We start from the raw sequence: 20,582 nt of genomic DNA, 5'->3' as shown, positions 1-20,582 counted from the left end.
CTCCCTCATTTAGGTGACCCTGTTTGCAGGACTATAACCGGCATATTTTATCAGCCCCAAGTAAAATCGGTTTAGACAGAGTCCACTGTGTATATATTTTATTAGCTACACACTCCGCATAGTCTCATTAGGAACATTTTTATAATCACTGCCCCTCCCACCCCATCCACCCTTCACTAAATAATATTGCATATGTTAAACGGTGGATTTTGCACAGACAGCTATCCTTGTTCTATTCATAGTGACACATACCTGGAATTATAACATTATTAATTTGTTCTGAAGTGCATGTTTTCAGAACGTGCATAAATTCCTCATTGCGTGCCCTGGATGTTGGTCGTACTTGGATGCTCTCCATGCTGGCGATAGACATAACATCATCTTGATGAAGAAGGTCTAGAAAACGCGTGGATTTTAAGTCCAGGTCACTCACAAAGACGTTGCGGCATCCGTCTAATGCCTGTTGGTGGTTGCAATTCGGCTGGGGGTTTTCTAAAACCAAATAATAACAACAATCACAATATTTCTACTACTATTGCCCTGTTCAATCATTTAAAGACTTTCTTTTACTAAATCTGAACCACAAACCCGTATTCCCTGATCAAAAGCGTATCTTTGCATAAGGCAGCGTCAAAGGGAAATTAGGCAAAGTGATTGTGTCCATCATCAGGTGTTCGACCTTATTACATCTATTTCTGATTCAGTGTTGTTTTTTCTTTCCGTACTCAGAAAAAGCAAAACCAAACAGCAACATATTTCATAGAATAGTTCTTCATCAAAAAGGCACAAAGTTTAATAATTTCAATTTACAACAAATCTCTGTATGAGTTATTTCTTCTGTCAGTATATACACCATAACAGAAGATTAATTTCTAGGGATGTGTTATATATTGTTTCATTAAATCAAGGCGTTGTACATGTTGTCTGTATGACGAGTGAAATATATTCCAGCTCTGTGCAATATTTCCTTAAAGGGACATTCCTGGTTTTAATGTAATTTTTAAGATTTTATCGACTAACAGAGACTTTTTAACGATTGTAATTACATATCAAATATATTTTTCTGCATAAAATAAACGTGTTTCTGATCGTTCTAATATTTGTACTTGGTTAAATTTCATTTTATATCCTAAAATATACTTTTTCGTACGTACGAAATTATTTGAAGACAAAATCCAGTTTGGGCTTCATACACATATTAAGACGACTAGAAACACATTGAATATACAGACACGGATATTCTAAACAAGAAAATATATTTAACATGTAAGTTTAATCGTAGAAATATTTTATTTTTCGGAAACATCTTACAATGGAGCAAACTCAAGAATGTCCCTTTAAGTGGACATAGAGGAACTACAAACGCCCTTCCTCCTTCCGTGGTGGGATTTCTAAATAACTTGCAAGTACCTGCATTCAAATGCATGTTTCTCGCCCATTGTTAATGCTACATCGATTCTAAATGTACCGTTGGATATCTGAGATACATGCAGGGAGAGGTTATGGTGGTTGGTATACGGGTGAGCAATATTTAGGCGATGTGTGTATGGTAAATCGACTAAACCTAAGCACAGAAAGATCCCTGCAAAGTGCAAAGAAGGCGTTTGGCAGTTCGGATCAAAAGTGGAGAAGCGATGAGAAAGATTAGGAATTGTTAAAAAGACCTTGCGTATTATACTATAGATTACAGATTAAAAGGCAACTTGTTGTGAGTATGGTATCCTAAGTGGCTTAATAGTTTTTACTTCCTCTTCCTCTTTTGGCAGTACAACACCTTCTTTGCTCTGTCAACACATTCCAGGTTACTAGTATTAACCCGACCCCCGACTCGTTTTACATTTCCAAAGGAAGCAAAAGTAGTGTCACATCCTGTGAAGATGTGGAAGAGAGGCAGGGCCAATGATTTCTCTTTACCCAGGGCATCATATATACCATAGTTTCTGCTTTCTCGAACACCTTTCCTCGCTTTTCTTTTGAATTCATTGCTGCTGCACGTGCTATACGTGTCCCATACCACACCAACTATTTTAGAATGTTTTGACTGTGTAGTGATGTAAGTAACAAATATATTGTTGACATTCTAATCAAATATCAGGATGCTGATAGGAACAAGATTCCAGGACAGTAGGCAGGTGTGTTATATTATCCAACCATCAAGCAGGAACGTTTTGCAGTCATCACCACCAAAATTGTCACTATAGACTGCCCTGAAGAGAAGGAAATAATCATTACATGATCTGTTGTTATAGTTATTATTCAAAGAACCGAGCGTTTAATGCCACCATGTAACCACGAGGAATCAGACATTAGGGGTCGAAACATATGGTTTAAACCTAGGTTAAACCCTGGGTCATGTTTACTGTGCATTTCACGTGTCTGGTTTTCAGTAATCCTAGTTTAATACTGGGTTGCAATTGAATTGCTTGTTTAAACCTGCCCTTGAGGTGTTTTTTCGCTGGGTTTGCTCAATGTAACTTTTCTTCATGGATAATTTCGGCAGCAAAATTGTGTTTTACGTCAGTATTGCAGAGCCATGAAAAGTGAACGTATGTTAGAGATCATTTGAAGCCACTACAGAAGCGAACACAGGGTGGGGGTAGGGGGGTTCGAACCCCATCCCCCTTTAGACAAGATGCCCTTTTGCCTTTTTTGTAGCACGACTGTATAATTAGATCCACACCTTCACCATGTTCGAGGCGAACGAACAATAAAGCGCCTGAGATATATAGAGGATAATAAATGAGATACCAGTTATTATAAAATTTATGTCCCAAGTCAAATAATTTTTAGCTGTCGCGAGCTTTAGCGAGTGACAAATGAAAAGTATTTCACTCGGAACATAAATTTGATAACAACTGATACCGAGTTTGCTGTTCTATTTATTACCCCAGCTATGTTTTCTCTAAACGCCTTTATTTTAGACGCACATTCACGTATATGTAGGCTATAGAAACAATGTAAACCACTTTACACACTGTTCTGGGTATTGCTATAACTTTGCATTTTAATCACGTTCACAGATAATTTTCAAAAACAAAAGTTATCTTTATTCTGCTAAAAATATAAATAATGAGGTGCGTTAAAATTACATTTTGTTATAAATTTAACATTAAAACAGTCGTGAACACAACTCATCAAAGTACATGACGTCATTCTGTGTGTTTGCCAAATCGTGATGATGTTATATTTAGTACCGACAAAGTCATTGGTTTGTAAGCCTCAAATCATCCAGTAAGTGTACGTCACACCACTGCAGAATATTTATCATTGAGAAAATATGGAACATATTTCTCTGTTATGAGACGTCACTGGGGTAATAAATATAGTTATTTACTAAATTAGTAAAAATAAACATTTTCTTCATTGTGTATGAACTGCACGAAAACGGGAAGTACTAGCATTGGAAGTTGATCAGTTACCACCGGTATCAAAACAATAAACGTCTATCATAGACTGCAGTCTTATAATGACAAACTTTCGTGTTTGTCTCGTCTTAATAAAAGGGGAACAAGGCGATATAGGCCTACAGTTCTGAAAAATTTACCAAACGTTGTCTCGGTGCCCTCAGGCATACGCGTCCCATCTTTTTTCTCTCTTTTTTTTAATGTTAGAATTAAAAGTAAATGCCAATAACAAAACGTTTATTCATATGTGCATTATTACCAACAGCTATATAGGGTTCTGTAAGCATTTGACATGGATTATAACTAATATTGTGAGTAAAATGATGAAAATACATGGTGAAATGTTTTCAGGCCAGCTCATTTTGCCAAAATATGTCCATCATTTTGACAGAATGTGAAGGTTTGCTCCACATTAGGGGGGGGGGGGGGGGTAGCTAATCCCCCATCTCGAACGCGAATGCTAATAATATACCGGTAACGAGTTTCAACTACAACGTGATGAAGTGTAAGCTATTCCTCGCTTATGTCCCTTTCCAAATCTGCGGATAACCCATGTAAAAAGCGTGGTTTTGTAAACACGGGTAAAACACACACATGTGAAATGCACCATGGGTGTATGTCTTGGTCAAGTTTTTCAGCGTTTTACGTAAACCAGTGTTAAACCTAGGTTTTGATATAACCCGGTGTTACGAAACTCAGACATATGAAATCAGCCCTAGGCGTTTAATTCATGTTCAGGATGCTATTCTGAATGGTTTTGTCAACAGTCTGGTATGCACTGTTGACACACGTATGCTTGTCATTCTAATTGGCAAGTTCCATCATTTGATTACCTTGAATCAAAATGTGAGTATTTGATTTGCCTTTTGTAAAGGCAAATACTTTCCATTTTATACATCAGTGGCATATATGACGTATTGGGTAAAGATACATTCCTGTCCATACCTCTAAGGGTGTGACACTACCTCTACTTTTGTTTAAAAAAAAAAAGGTTCAGTGCCCGACTGCGGTGCAAGAAACTGCTACCCTGATGTAACTCGTACATTTATCTACATGGTTCTCAACCCTTATACATTAATAGATAAAGATGCTCAATGCTTCCAGCTACTGGAGTGCTTTACAGACGAGCGACCTAAAACATGTTGACAAAGCAAGGAAGGTGATGTACTACTAAAAGGGGAAGACAATGGAAACCATTCCACAAACCTAGGATGCCTTACTGCAGCAGCCAACATGAGTTGCATACCAAGCTGGAATATGGTCCACCAATCAAGAGTGAACACAGAGCATACACTCCAGAGGAGTGAGCCATTTTGTACCATCCCAGTGAGCTGAAGGTTACGTAATACCTAACGTGTCATGTCAGGAATTAGTCTTCGAAGTGAAGAAACAAAACGTACCTGATTTTTGCGGATGCATCGCAATGTTCTGTAATAATATCCATCCTAGTAAGCCAGCACCAATTATATATTATTTTTAAATACAAAATAAACCACCATTGTCAAAGTGTTGAAATAACTGTTTTATGTTTCGTACACAAATTAACCCACGTACTGAAACAATAATCGGAGTTTTTTCTTGGTTAATTGGTCTTTTCTTTCCGTAACCTGTACCTGTGGTTCCTGATTGGCAGGTGTATTTAGACGGTCCCCAGACACTGTGTCTTGACACACTAAAAAGACGTGCCTCTTTTATTAAGATCACAGGGTATTGTGTGATAACAGCACGGATACCCCTCAAATCGTAATAGACATTACCAGCCGTTCTAATTAATTACTGTAAGTAATTCTGTAAAACCCTCGATTAAGTAGACTTTACCATCTAAAATCACACAACTGACCAATAGGTCTAATAATAAGCATTTTTTCTTTGGATTTTTTAAAAGAGAAAAATACTATAACTCCATTTCATTCTATTGATGCAACCTGAAATATATTGAGTTAAATAGTTTATTATACTATCAAGTCATTTATGTTGTTTTACAAGTCAGGTTGATGATAGCAGAGAGCCTTGTCGTAAATTAGAGCGTTTGTTTACACTGTGCATAGAGGAGATGGATGGAGCTGACGTCACTTCGCCCCAAGCTATACCACCGAACATCACAAAAACGAAACAAAATGGCTGCCTCCAGTTAGCAGGAATAATCATGTTTTTTTTATTAACTCTAAAATTACGCATTTTTCATTTGTTAAAGTGTCAGTATGTGTTGGTGGTCCGGGTATGCATCTTTCCAACACATACGGCTCTTATTTGAGTTGACCCTACCTTTAATGGGGTTAATCTATGTCATGACTACACTACCCTATATTACAAAGAAACTTTGCCTTGTCTAGAACAGAATGACGCCAAAGCAAAAAGCTGGTAAGACTCACAATAAATGTTGCAGTTTTTCCCTTTGATATCCCCTGCGTGTGCTATAACCTCACCGTGGTGCAGGGGTGTAACATTCTCTTTGAGAATGGCCAATACAGCACAAAATTGAAGTTTTGAGTAAAATTCAGTATCCGTAAAATTCTGTGATATTTGTGTTTTTGCACAGTTCTTTACAATGTTTTTGTTTAAGTCTTGAATTTTTATATTGATGTTGATCATCACTTTATTTATTTGCATTACCATAGTTTGACACCCAATAGCCGATGTATTTTTCGTGCTGGGGTGTCGTTAAACATTCATTCATTCATTCCCTTTGATATCTTTATATTTTGTCAATTTTATAAATATATTCATCTAGTGATATTTTGAATAGAACTTCCTCCATGGGAGGGGGGATTGTTGTTATCCTCCCACAGTCATTAGGAGCTGCTGTTGAGTGTTTGTAATGTGCCATGGTATCTATGCGTCGTTTCTTGATGTATACAATGTATTTTGTGTACTAATGTTACATATGATTTCTTCATGGCATGTAAGTACAAATCTTCCACACTAAAACTATTGCTCACTTTGCACCACCACCACCCAAATCTACACCTGCATCATTTGTAGATCCTCCCTGGCCACCAGGGGGCGTTACTAACTTGGGTCCATATCTGAAAATATTTGTAATGGGTCAAGGTGTATACATGCCAATTTCCATGATTTTTGCCAAAAGTGCACAATTGTTTTGTAAGCCACCCCACTAAACGGAGATGGGGAACATTTGTAGGTCCTCCCTGGCCACCAGGGGGACACTCCTAAATTGGGTTCATATCTGAGAAAGTTTGCAATGGGTCAAGGTATATATGTGCCAAGTGTCACGTTTTTAGCCAAAAGTGCACGTTTTGTGTTAGCTGCCCCACTAAATTTCATGTACGAAGTTCAAACAGCAGTTTAATTAACTAAATTCGATTTTAGGGTACATACATATATATTCACACTCATATATAAGGACATTTACGCTTTAAAAATGTACCATGTATGCAGAGAAGATTTGATTGCAACTAGTTTTAGTATGCCTTTAGAGGTGAATTGTGATTTTGTTATTAGATGTCAAAGATAATTTTAACAATTTTAGAGGGGAAACCTGCTACACATTCCCATTACTATCAATTAATCTTTTATATACACCATCCCACAGGCAGGATCCCACGGTCCCTCTAACTAGGTCAGGGACACAGGCGGGCGGTGACCTCCTGCTCAGTCACGCACCTGCACACCAAGGTCATTGCCTCACACCAAGGTCAAGGTCACGGAAAATAGGTTATGGGGCGGTATAGGCCCTTATACGTCTGTAGATCCTCCCTGCACACCAGGGGGCTCTCCAGACATGGGTCCATATCTGAAAATGTTTGTAATATGCCAAGTTTCATGCTTTTAACCAAAAGTGCACAATTCAGTCAAAAATTGGGTGTTATCTGCCCCACTATTACGTTAATCGGGGTATGAACAAAAACAAAACATTAACAAACTGCGAATCGTGAAATTTGCGATGATTTTTTGTTGTTGTTCATACACAGATGAACGTAAAAGAAACGGACAAACCTTATAATTAAATTTGAAATACACTAATAATAACACTAAAAGTTCATATTTTATTTCGATTTATTTTCTCCTAAACAACAACGCTCAATAAGACAAAGTACCAATATAAAGTGACGTCATCAGATATAACGTTACCTGACGTTATTTTTTACGTTCATCAAGAAATAATTAAATTTTCTTTGCGTCCATACACTTTACGGCAATCTGATTTGTCCAGAGGTGCTATGCGGAGTCATACAGTGCACATCGTTTTTTCGGTTCATACTTGCATGAACCAAAACATTATTGCGGTCAATTCTTAAATGAACAAACTCGCGTTGCTACGGCTGGACCAATGGGATGACATTAAATTGTAATGAATGTAGCGGCAATTTAATTATAAACCAATAATTCGCCGATTCACAGAGTTTGCGGATGATTTTGTTTTGTTCCTACCCCGATGAACGTAAAGGAAATAACAGACAATTCTTAATTATTCAAAATCTTTGGGGCGGGGGTGCAAAAGGGGTATGTGCCCCCCTCCCCCTCCACACATACACTTTATAGCAGTAGCGATGGTTTTTTAAAATATATATATATATATACATTCTTACGCTCGTGCCTGACATGACAACACAATATACACATTTATAAAAGTTATTACTATACTTACACAAATGGCATATACATGGGAATAACAAAAATTCATGAAACAAATTTACTATAAATAATAAATAAATAGACAGAGGCTCTGAGCCATATACCGGTTGTTTTGCCCTGTTAGTTATTGCACAAGCTTATAGTGCGCAAGAATATTATACCACGAGACCGCGTAACGGTCGAGTGATATAACTTAGTTCTGTCCGTGGAAAAGTGCACATAAAAGATACCTTGCTGCTATTGAGTTCCTACCTGCAAAAAGTGGATTTACGAGGGGATGTTTCTCCCTAAATAACTCCATCAGGTTATCTTCCATGTATTCCAAATTATGGCCAATTTGTTGATAATGATCTTCTGCTTTTGCTCTTTCGACCGATTTCACACACATATCTGTGTACTCTTGTATACGGATCAGCTCTCCAGCTAGCAATTTCTTTGTTGTCCTTGTCATTATTTTAACAACTCGGTTCCTTTTCTCGTCTGTCATTGAGTGTGGAATATTTCTTTCTACTACACTTGCTATCAGATAATTACTGTATTGCTCCTTTGTGTCCATCTCTACTTTATTGTATACAGCCTTTCGCCTGAAAGAACAAATTGTATTACAATTTTTAAATATATACTAAATAGTTATAAACTACCATTAGGCTCTCTCCTTCTGTCCTGTCCATATATGTTTGCCTCTCTCTCTCTCTCTCTCTCTCTCTCTCTCTCTCTCTCTCTCTCTCTCTCTCTCTCTCTCTCTCTCTCTCTTTGTGTGTGTCTCTCTCTTCCCTTGTCTATCTCTCTCCTCCTCTCTCTCTGTCTCTCTCTCTCTGTGTGTCTCTCTCCATGATAATTCAAAGTGTTATTTTGTCACTGCCTGATAACACCTCTGTTGCTAGCATGATAACCTTGTCGTTCCTATGTGTTTTCAGATGACTAGGAAATGAGTTGTATGTTCAATTTTCAGGTATGTCGTTTCCTCATTTTTTTAAAAACATCCATTTACAGCAATAATTGTTGAACTGCATAAATAAATATAGCATTCCTACTTCCTGTAACATCCTGTAAATGTTTTGAAACAAAAAAGCAAGTAGCTTCCTACAACGAATGTTTACAGCGTCTGACATCATAGTCACTAGCAGCTGCCAGCCAGTGATGTAGATCTTCTTCAGGTCACAAATAAACCTGCGTTTATTTTTACAGAAAAAGGTACAGAAATTGTAATGTTGTGACACAACATACATTTGTACTTTTAAATATAATCAAAGTATTTTATTTAAAATTTGGAAACACATAACCTTTTGGCTATGTCAGCCCAATGTGCTTTTGGACACCTGCCATTATCCGAAAGTTACAAACAGGTTTTTTTTTACTACTTTTGACTGAAACATATTATAAACATATAACTTGAAAGGGGTTGCATGATAAACATAATTTCATCCTATACAGATCTCCCAATCACACATCGAAGAAATGTAACAAAAATATCATTCAATTTCTTCTGCCTGGCATATGATATTATAACACAGACTAACATTACATATGTGGTGTTACACGCCTGGCCTTCCACAAACGAAAAACAATCTCATATATATCTAAGCCACAGCATACGAAACTTTATGGAATATCATATACCATAAATGTTATAGTGACATTTTTAATGGAAAGTTGTATTAAAGGGACATTCCTGAGCTGCATTGTAAGATGTTTCTGACTAATAAAATATAGAAACACGTCAGAAACACGTTTAATATACAGCCACTGATATTTTAAGCAGAAAAATACATTTGATATGTAATTACAATCGATAAAAAGTCTGTTAGTCGATAACATCTTAAAAATTGGAACGTCCCTTTAATTAAATATTTGTAAAATCTGTTAACAAACTTGCAGCTTTGCTGAAAGAAAAACAACAACGAAGCAGTAGCTCAATGACCACATGAGGTTTGCATGTTAACAAACAATGAAACCAGAACTTATATCTCTTCTTATCCATGTGTTGTCTGTACAAAATGCACTTTATCAGTAAGATGAAATTATCCAAGAACCCATTTGTTGACTAAGGGTAAGTATGTTATGGATAGTTCACGTCAGGAGCAGCTCCGGATATGATTTTAGGATTTTCAACTTCAGTAATATTAAATAAGACTTCATGTATTTCATTGTAATTACATTCTGATATGCAATATCATTAACAGTTAATAATTTTATATATAACAAAAGTGGGGGTTGCAAAAGTTGTTTAACAAAAGAACTTCAATTAAACAAAAACGTTAGTGATTATATCTATAGTCCTGTTCAATTGTTTAGACCCTAAGTTTTTTTTGCAGATGTTATGTTTAATTCCTATTCAATCCTTGTGGTGTTTTATATTTGCATGAAAACATAAAATGATTATATGTATTTTTACGTATATCTTTAAAGAAAAGGTTAGACAAATCTGGTACACATTTTACATTTCAAAACATCCATAACTTTGATTCAATGAAACAAGCTATAATGGCCTTCACGTAGCCTCGTATCCTAATCTTTTGTTATGCAAATAGCCTTAGTTATTTATAGAATAATAAATGTGAATTAAAACATACAGAGATTTTTATAAAATGGAAATAAGTCAACTTCGTACATTTTAGATGATGAATTGTATATGAAATATGTTGGAGTTTGGGTTTGTTTTCACACGTATGTAAAGAAAACAAGTATTGAATATGAATTAAACGTAAAATTTGCAAAAACAACTTAGGGTCTAACCAACTGAACAGGACTATAATAGTTTATGCTAATACAAAATAACCAAACGCATACATTTGTTTTTTCATGTGTTATCTAAGCTTTGCTTAGAATTAGTTAAGTAGTTTTGGAGAAGACGTTGAAGAAATAACAGTTTAATTGCATTTCTGTATTTAACTGTAGTAAATAGCACCCCCTCTGTTTTCTTTAGAGTGTTAAACCATCTCCCTGTCTCGAATTGCAATCTTAAATTTGACGTATGCAATTTAATTGTCCAATATATATTTTGGTATGATAATCTCATCAAATAGGTTTCATAGTAACATTTAGTTTTGAATAATGTTTAAAATTGGTCCCTAGAAGTTTGAAATATTCGAAAACTACTGTTGTATGAATTAGTAGTAGAGGGGGCACTTGGGTACCATGTATGCAAATGAGCTAGGTCACGTGACCTGTCCTGCGCTCTGATTGGTTGACCTCTAAGGACGTGCCTCTTCTGATTGGCTGACCTCTAAGCGTGGGGGCGTGGCCTAATGACGTCACGTTCAGTGCAATGACCTCGGGGTCATGCAGCTGGCTGACCTTTAAGCGTGGGGACGCTACTGAGTTAATGACTTGGACAGCTGCGGGAACGGGACCTTTGTGTCAGGAAACACCGGATGTTGGTAAGATTGATGGGTGTGTTAACCGTCGGGGGTCCTTTGATGTACAGGAAACAGATGGTGCAGAAGTCGTTAATGACCCCTAGAGTGGTGTCGAATGATGGGGTGTTTATTTAACTGTGACAGCCGTTTGATGTACAGGAAACAGATGGTGTGGAAGTCGTTAAGATGGCAAGATGTATTTGACAGGTGTGGGCTGATTAAGGAGAACCAGTCAACGGGGAGTGGAAAATTCCAGAGGAAAAACCCCAGGGTTTTACCAGATGTCGGGGAAAGGTTTGAAACGTGTCCATATAAGGCGTTGGCCATGAGTCATCCCAGAACGTGTTCAGACACGTCTTGAGTGAGGTCTCTGCATAATGAGAAACAGTCAACGGGGAGTGGAAAATTACAGAGGAAAATCCCCAGGGTTTTGCCAGATGTTTTCCACAGACACCTTACCCAGTATTTCTGCCGGAAAGACATTTTTGGGTATGGCGCTATGAAATTAAATATTTACAATGTGTTTGCTGAATGCAACAGCAGTCGATAGGGGGTATGTTTGGGGCCTCCCTCAGAAATAAAAGCTTTCCAGACGGTTCGTCCTCTGGACGTTTCGTCCACCGTACAATTTGTCCACTTACAATTCGTCCACCCACCTCGGACAATTCGTCCACTCGATTACAACATTTAGACCAATAAATCTAAAATGTCATTTCTTAGCCATTGAAATGGTTAATTATTTTCGTTTTGTGGTAAACTACTAGTGTATGAAACAAACTAAATTTTAGTGGCACTATCAACTTGTTATTGTCTGTATGTGTCAATTATAGTACTTTATTGACAATATTCTTGAATGATCACCTATACTCTCCATAAACTATATATATACATATATATATATATATATATATATATATATATATATATATATATATATATATATATATATATATATATATATAATAATAATAATAATAATAATAATAATAATAATAATAATAGTAATAATAATAATAATTATTATTATTATTAATAATTTTAAGGGCTCGTTCAAAAATAGCGTCATAATAAATTTGTAAATTTTTACAATAATTATGAATTTAGTTTAATTGTCCCATTCCCTATTATAATTACATTATTATAACTATAATAGACTATGTCTATCAAATTGTTCCCATCATACTTGGTAACCCCTCTTCTGCTGCGGGAAAGCCACTGGCGATGTCAGAGATATAGGCATGGCAAAGCTGTTAGGTTAGGTTACAATCTGCACTTCTCTGACAATTCTCTGTGTCGATATTCCACTAAAATAAAAAGTATCCGTACATTTATTTAGTCCGTGGACGAAATATACGGTAAATAACTAATACAACAATTTGTTTTTTATACTGGACAAACTGTCCAAGAACAATTTTTGGTTGTGGACGAATCCTCATCGAGATCAACAGAGGACGAATCATGTGCATCCCAAAGAAAATGGGTTTGGTGTAGGGTTAGGGTTATGAAAATCATACAGTAATAATAAAGTCATTAATTTTATCAAAAGGTTAACTTAATTTTTTTTAAATCTGCAATAAAATTTGGGTATGGCGCCATACAAATTTTACCCTGCTACCGTATATGAATAGCGTAATATTGCAGTACTATAATAATAATAATAATAATAATAATAATAATAATAATAATATATGAATGAATGAATGAATGAATACATATAAATAAATAAAATTATCAGCTGCTGAGAGATTATCTGAAAAAGAAAATAAATACATATAACTACGGACAGTACACAAACTAACAGCGCTTGTAACTGGAAGCAGTCGGAAGGAAACGTGTTATCTGTTTTCAAACCGTCAATGTGCCATTATTGTTACAGATAAGCATAATTAATAACTATGATTCGGTAACAGTACTAACAGTTTAGCTAGTTTCGCAGATCGGTACGGTTAGTGACTTAAATATGGCCGCATTCTGAGAATAATAATAATAATAATAATTATTATTATTTTAAATTATATTTACTCACGAACTGTATTACATATAGCAGGCCGTTTTATCGTAAACAACTGGAAGCAAATTGCTAATGCGTCACCAACTACACTCGAAGTGGTGATCAATCACTATCCGTATAGTAACGGTATAGCTGAGAAACCTCTCTATAATATGTTTTAAATACCTGCAGATAATATATATATATATATATATATATATATATATATATATATATATATATATATATATATATATATATATATACGGGAGGGGCGCAAGCCATATTTTTACGTTCGAAATTTGATAACTGCAAACTGGATGTACATTTATACGGTCAATGAGGTAAATATTATTGACACGACATTGTAATTAAAGGGACACGCCCTAGTTACGGCTAGTTGTTAACCATTACGGCGTTGTTTTTCGCTATTAAACCCATTTTTTCACAAATAAAATTGCACTTTACTTACATTTTATTATTTAGAATACACATTTCCATTCACCTGAAGTGCTTTTTGGTAATCCTGGTAATCCTGATGTTTGTAAAACCACGAAATGCATTTTTTGTATTTCTTAACAAGCCGCGTGCTCTCGAGAAAAAACCGTTAAGCAAGCGAGGTCCAATCTATTTTTAGAGCGAATCTTCCTGTGTAAACGTCACAGACGTTGGTATACCACGTGACCGTTATCATTTTGGTTCCGTTTGTTTTCTCGTGCACGGTTCGCGCAATCAACATCCGATTTGTTGTCGTTTGCTTGTTGTTCATTTGTGAGATTTTTCTTCACAGTTCGTGAACGTTTTCAGTAACAATAAAATTCAGACAAGTAAGGGTCTCAATACAAAAGTCTTACGATATCTGCAGAGGGGATACAACCAGGACAGAACAGTTGGAACATGTCCAGGAGAGGTGAAAAGAACGCACCCCAAGTCTGTGCGCACTCTGTGAAATTTGTCGTCACGTAGGCATTGTTGTGCTTCGAGCGACATCTACCGGTGACATCAGAATACTAACTTTCAAAATTATTTCAAGCAATTGGGACATGGGGATTCCCATGGTATTTATCGATATAAAACCTGCTTTTTCACTCCAATTGATAAAAACGTGATCTAAGTGTGTTACAGGTTCGTAGATTAACCAAATTATAATTTATTTTCGCTGGATGGAACTAGGGCGTGCGGCTTTAACGTACTAGTAAACAAATAGATAAGTCTTCATTTTCTAGTAACGCTGGACATTATGTTGTGTATTAAGCAAAAATGATTGTGCCACAATGTTTTTTTGTCGGTGCAGGCACATACCCAATGGCGAACAATCAGAGACTTTCCGACAGGTGGCGCTCGTGCACTATACACCTTTCCTTTTTCTAAATTTGTATTGTCGTAAAGCACCGATCGGTATATCCACTCTATTATTCCCGACCTAATTGTGAGCATGTATGTGACTAAAGCGTAGAACGGCTAAAAATTAAAGTAAATAATAAAAATCTACGAAATTCCGCAGTTGGTAGTAAAAAAACAAAACAATGGAAGAATAGAAAAGAACAAAATAATGTCCAGCTAAATCGTGGGTTTTCCCCAACCACGTAGGCTACTCCCTACCGTTCTTACAACTTTCTATCATATATCCACCATGCCAAAACCATTAAATATATACATATTTGACTGATAATACTTGAGTGTTTGCAATAAAAAAACGGTAACAGCATTTAATAAAGTTTTAATTTGTAAAACGCCAGTTCCATTCTTCGCTGTTTACTTCCGGGTTCTATTCAATATTATTTGTTTACCATAGTTTGACACCCAGTAGCCGATGTATTTTTCGTGCTGGGGTGTCGTTAAACATTCATTCATTCATTCATTTACTATTCAATGTTTGTTATCGCGATTTAGTATGAAGATATACGTGTTTAAAACCACAAATTATTCGTTTGCAGAGTAGAGTAAATTCAACCAAATTTGTCATCAATTATTTTTAATAAATTATTTCAATGAAAAAACAAACAAACAAAAAAAACCAACCCCAACCCAACCCAACCCAAACAAAATAAATAAAATAAAATAAAATAAAATAAAATAAAATAAAATAAATAAATAAATAAATATATATATATATATATATATATATATATATATATATATATATATATTCAATGTAAAATAAAACAAAATAAAAATGTTTATATGTATACATGTAATAAAAAAAATCAAAAAATCAATAACATACATATATAATTACAGAAATAAATAATACATTTTCAAATGATAAAAAATAAATAGGAAATTTAAAATATTAAATAGTTTTTTTGTTCTTAATTTTTTTTTTCACATGTAAGTAGAAATGTAAGTAGAAATATAACAATGCTTTTTCATACACATTTACATGAAATTAGAAATTAGAGTGGTATTGTTTTCAGTATTTATAATTTGTTAATGTAAATAATTTAATTTGTGTGTACAAAATGACATAATCTGATAGGAATTCTGATTTCACTGAGCCTGTTTTAACATAAATCTATTTGACCTACCGGTATCTAAATTTTATACTTTTCAGTACTTATATTAAGAAAAGTCCAATGTAAATAATCTTTATCATGGTTCATACACTTATTTACCAAGAAAATTCCTGACTTTCCATGATTTCCACTGATAATGAAATTAACAGCAATTGAAAACTGCTTTAGAGTTATACTATTTTTTCTCTCCAAAGGCTGCAAGAGTAATAAATTATAAATTAAAGAAACAAAATACTGCTATTTTACAAATGTGGATTTCTAAAACCAGATGCAGCAAGAAATAATTATGACTATATATAAAAGTACACTTATGGTTTACTAATAGTTTAAAGTGAATATAGGTACAACACCAATTAACACTCATTACATTAATTTCAAGAGATGCATTACATGCAGTATTCACACATGGCTTGTTTCATCTTCAATGTATAAACTGTACATAAACAATACCTATCTGGTATTTATATTTTCAGTCCAACAGTGTGGGTTTTTTCAATGCCATGCTAGAATTTATCACAATGTAGTCAACATACTCCCCCAAAAAGTAAAAGTATTATAAACTGTTATAGGCTTAAACAGTCAATGGAGAATAAAATGTTGGGATTTTGCTACATTTGTCCAAAATAGTCCAGTTAGGCAATAATAATAAAAAAAAGACAAAGAATAAAAAGAGACACCCCCCCCCCCCCCTCTCAAAAAAACAGAAAAGAAAAAAAAAAAAAGTATTTTGTTATGGTTAGTTTGTTTTTGGGTCAGTAGCAAAAACAAAACAGTTTGTTCTGTTATGCCTCAAGTATTTAATCAAATCTCACATTGCAAAACAAGCTCCGCAGTCTCTTTAGAATAACCAATAATGAAAAGAAATTGATATTTTTTTTTACATCTCAGCACATTTTAAATTTGGTGTTAAACATCTGTGTTTCAGAAAAACAGCCTTCATAATTTTGACCCATGGTTTTGACACTTGGCATAGATACTGACTCACCAAGCAGGTAAACCCATGGCCACCACACAGTCTACTTCTACCAATTACTTTAATTTCAGCATTTTCACTTTCATTGGAGTTATTTGTTTACACCACCATCACAGCATCCTTTGGTAGTGTTTTTGTCAGTAATTTCAGATATGCTTAGTATATAAAAAAAATGCATCCTACATACATATTACAGCTTACAAAAGAGATACCCAACTAATAGGCCCCCTATAGATAGATTAACAAAGGAATAATCAAATGTAGAGTTTAACAAATGAAGAAAAGAAAATTTTATTCTGCCTTGTACCTAAACAAATTTCTGGGAACATGACTAAAAAATATTAGGTAGGGCCAGTCTAAACTTTAACCCCCCCCCCCCCCCCCGCAAAAACAAACTATATCTGTACTATTTTTAACTTTAAAAAAATGGGGGAAAATAATCAGGGTAAGCCTTTTTTTTTTAGGGTTGGTTTCAAGAAACAATTGTTTTTACACCTCAATGGGCACTCCACATCTCACTATTCTGTTTATATTGTATGTATGCTATTTGCATGTCTCAAACTATTATTTTTTTCTTCTTCAAATTGTGTATTAGGGGCTGTGGAAGAGGTGAGGGCCGATAGGGCCATGGTCTCCTCTTTTTTCCTGTTACTGTTCTCAAAAGTCTGGAGATGCCATAGGCCCTATGTCAACATCTGATATTTAAAGTTATTCTGGGTGAGCATGCCTTCGAACCCCCACCAACAGGTTAGGGCCCTCAAATACATGTATACACACTCTCTCTCTCTCGGTCTCTGTCTCTCTCACACACACAACCTTTTAACAAACAGCACACTATAAGTACCCCCACCCCATCCCCACTTTCAAATACACTCCGCTGGCCCTGTACATAAATTTAAAAAAAGTGTTGTTTCTAAAACATTTTTTCTTTCAGTCTGTGAAATTATTGATTAAAAATAAATAAATAAATAAAATAAATAATCGACAACAAACATGATCAATGCCATGGGGGGTAGGACGAACTCACCTAAACCCTCCCCCTCACCAAAAAGCAGTGAACAAAACACACACATAAACAAATGTCCACATAGCATACATAAAAGGAAGAAATATAATATTTCAACTAGATTTTATTCAAATAATATATAAATAATTTAAAAAAATTTAAATCCACACGCCTCGTTTTTCAGCGATTCACTGTTTGTTTTGTTTGTTGTTGTATTTTGTCATATACTAGATCCGTTATGCAGTCCAGACATTCTTTGTGTAATGCATCATCGTCTGAAAAAATATGACCACTTTTCCTGTTTGTACAGAGGTGGACAAGTAATTTTATACGACCAGTGGCTTCAAATCACACTACTGAACAGCTGTTTACAGCGAGACTTTAGGGTGTATAGTGACGACGCGACCTCTAAGGGGGAGATAATTTCTGGATGTTCGCCATTCCTTGCACAAGCAATTTGTTTTTTTTTATAAATTTTTCGGGAAACATGTCTCGACCCATCACCGTATACTTCGCTCTCTTCCGTGTAGACCCCCCTCCCCATGCTAAAATCCCTGCACACGCGTCTGCAGTGGTACTGTGTACGGAACTCAGTAAAAAAAAAACACCCAACAACACACAAACAAAAAAGAAACAACAAATTAAAGAACAACATAACCCTCGCTCACTTGCTCAATCCCCTGCTTAAGCAAATTTTGTTTTCGTTATTTTTCCCCGATAATTGTCCGGGGAACGTGTCAGCCCCTGTGAAGGTTGCTCACCTCAGTCTAGACCCCCCCCCCACCCCCCTTTTGCTAAAATTCCTGCACACGCGCCCGCAGTGGTCCTGTGTACGATAGCTCCGTAAAAAAAACCCCCAAAAACCCACACAATAATAAAAATAATAAAAATAAAGAAATAAAACAAATAATAATAATAATAAACAAAAATCGTGAGTTTATGTTCCAACTATTTATTTTATTTCAGCGTATTCGCCGGTTTTGGGGGGGGGGGGAGGGGGGTTTGGTCAAAAAATTATATATTTTAAATTATTTTAAAGTCTCTATACACGGCGGTCGTGCACTGTATATTAAATTCAAAGGTACTTTACACGGCTGTCTTATATATAGCCTCATCAATACTTGGTTTTGTCGTACGTTTTAGACACCTCATAAAAGAGTTCCAATTTTTAAAAATGAAGCTGCTCACAGGTTGTCATGGGATTCCCTCAATCGTGGTTCAATTAAAATGTTTTGGGTGATACAATAGCAAGGTTTGGTATTACAAATTAATGTAATTATCATTTATAATCCATATTTAGAGAAATAAGACCCACTAAATCTGTGGTTGAGTGCCTTTAAATACCTTTCACATCGATAATTTTCGAGTTCCCTGATAACAATGTTTTTTTTTTACATTAATCACTAATACATACACTACAGGAAGAAACCCGACAGCACCACCTTTCAGTAATGTTCCAGTTAAATAGGCCTACGCCAGAGTACTCGGGCTGGTATTTGTTATGCCGAAATAAGAAAATCGTTCACTGCATCAAAACTAGCCCGAGTACTCTGACTGTAAGAGAGCTAGACGGACATTTGGATGTCTGTCCAGAACTCTTGCGGTCAGAGTACTCGGGCTACGTCAAAACACACACAACAAACACACAAAAAACTACTATTCAATACAATAGTAGGTCTGCGTTCAGCCAGCCGTCTTTCACTAATAAACGTTTGGAAACTATTTTGACCTGTTCCCGAAATACTAGTAGTCAATAGTTCATCAAGATAAACGTCTCCGGCACTATATTTATTATTGTGATGTTTATTGCTGTGCGGTCCAATAAATGTCAAAATGTTAAAAAACGGACCGTAGATGTTTACCTTGGTGAACTATAGTAGTCAATTGATTTAAATGTCGCATAAAAGCGGGGCTAGCAAGCGTTAGCGACAATTGGTTGGCTGAACTTACCCCTGATATGAACTGGTGAACAAATAAAACTTCATTAAATATATGTTCAGATATATTATCACAATGACGAAATAAAGCTCCACAGTTTTCCAGTTGTACTGTATCTTTGTTATTTCTTACAATACTTAATTTTATACTTCTTACAACAATTCTACTTGAGCAACATTTCAATGTAATTAATATTAACGAGTCATGGGTTTTTCCAGTTGCATACTAAAAATAACTCTGATTGATAAGCGGATGTGCAGGGTCCGCAGCGACCCCTGTCGTGGGTAATTTTTATCAAAATGTACCCAGACTGAAACGTACCGAACTAAAATGTAATAATTTTGGTCAAGACGTACACACATTTTTGTCAAGACGTACCCATGCCAAAACGTACCTAACAAAACGTACTTATATTTCGGTTAAAACGTAGCCTATTAATATGTAATACGCTAAACTGATAAACATTATGGGAGCTGGTCAAAACGTACCCAAACCGAAACGTATCTGGTCCAACGAATATAGGTACCCAATTTGGGTAAAACGTATCCATTCCAAAACGTACTCATGTTTTGGTCAAAACATAAACTATTTATACAAGTTAAAACTCGTACACATTATTTTACAATTAATTTTCAACAGATTTAAAAAAACAAATCTAAACAAAAACGTACCTAAATGAAAATGTACCTTACCAAAATGTACCCATATTTGGCCAAAAGGTACGAGTTCAATAAAAAAAATTATAGTTTGAATTGTAGAGAGTAATAGGGAATAACTGGTTACTGCTTTATATATCGGTT

The 20,582-nt window shown here is 35.3% G+C and overlaps 1 protein-coding gene across 1 annotated transcript in view; it reads right to left on the bottom strand.

Annotated features, from left to right (window-relative positions):
• Positions 1-19,978, bottom strand: part of LOC121371290 — a 48,582-nt gene extending 28,604 nt beyond the window's left edge. The window contains exons 1-3 of the mRNA XM_041497118.1: positions 19,795-19,978; positions 8,253-8,584; positions 253-492 (exon numbers count right to left, since the gene is read on the bottom strand). Coding sequence (XP_041353052.1) covers positions 253-492; positions 8,253-8,584; positions 19,795-19,829 — 607 coding nt within the window. The 5' untranslated portion in view covers positions 19,830-19,978. The remainder of the gene's footprint in view (positions 1-252; positions 493-8,252; positions 8,585-19,794) is intronic.
• Between the last annotated feature and the right edge of the window lie 604 nt (positions 19,979-20,582).

Source organism: Gigantopelta aegis, chromosome 1, assembly GCF_016097555.1.
Source record: "Gigantopelta aegis isolate Gae_Host chromosome 1, Gae_host_genome, whole genome shotgun sequence".
NCBI lineage: Eukaryota > Metazoa > Mollusca > Gastropoda > Neomphalida > Peltospiridae > Gigantopelta > Gigantopelta aegis.
The sequence above is the reverse complement of the archived record's forward strand: the minus strand, read 5'-3'. Positions and strand labels throughout refer to the sequence as shown.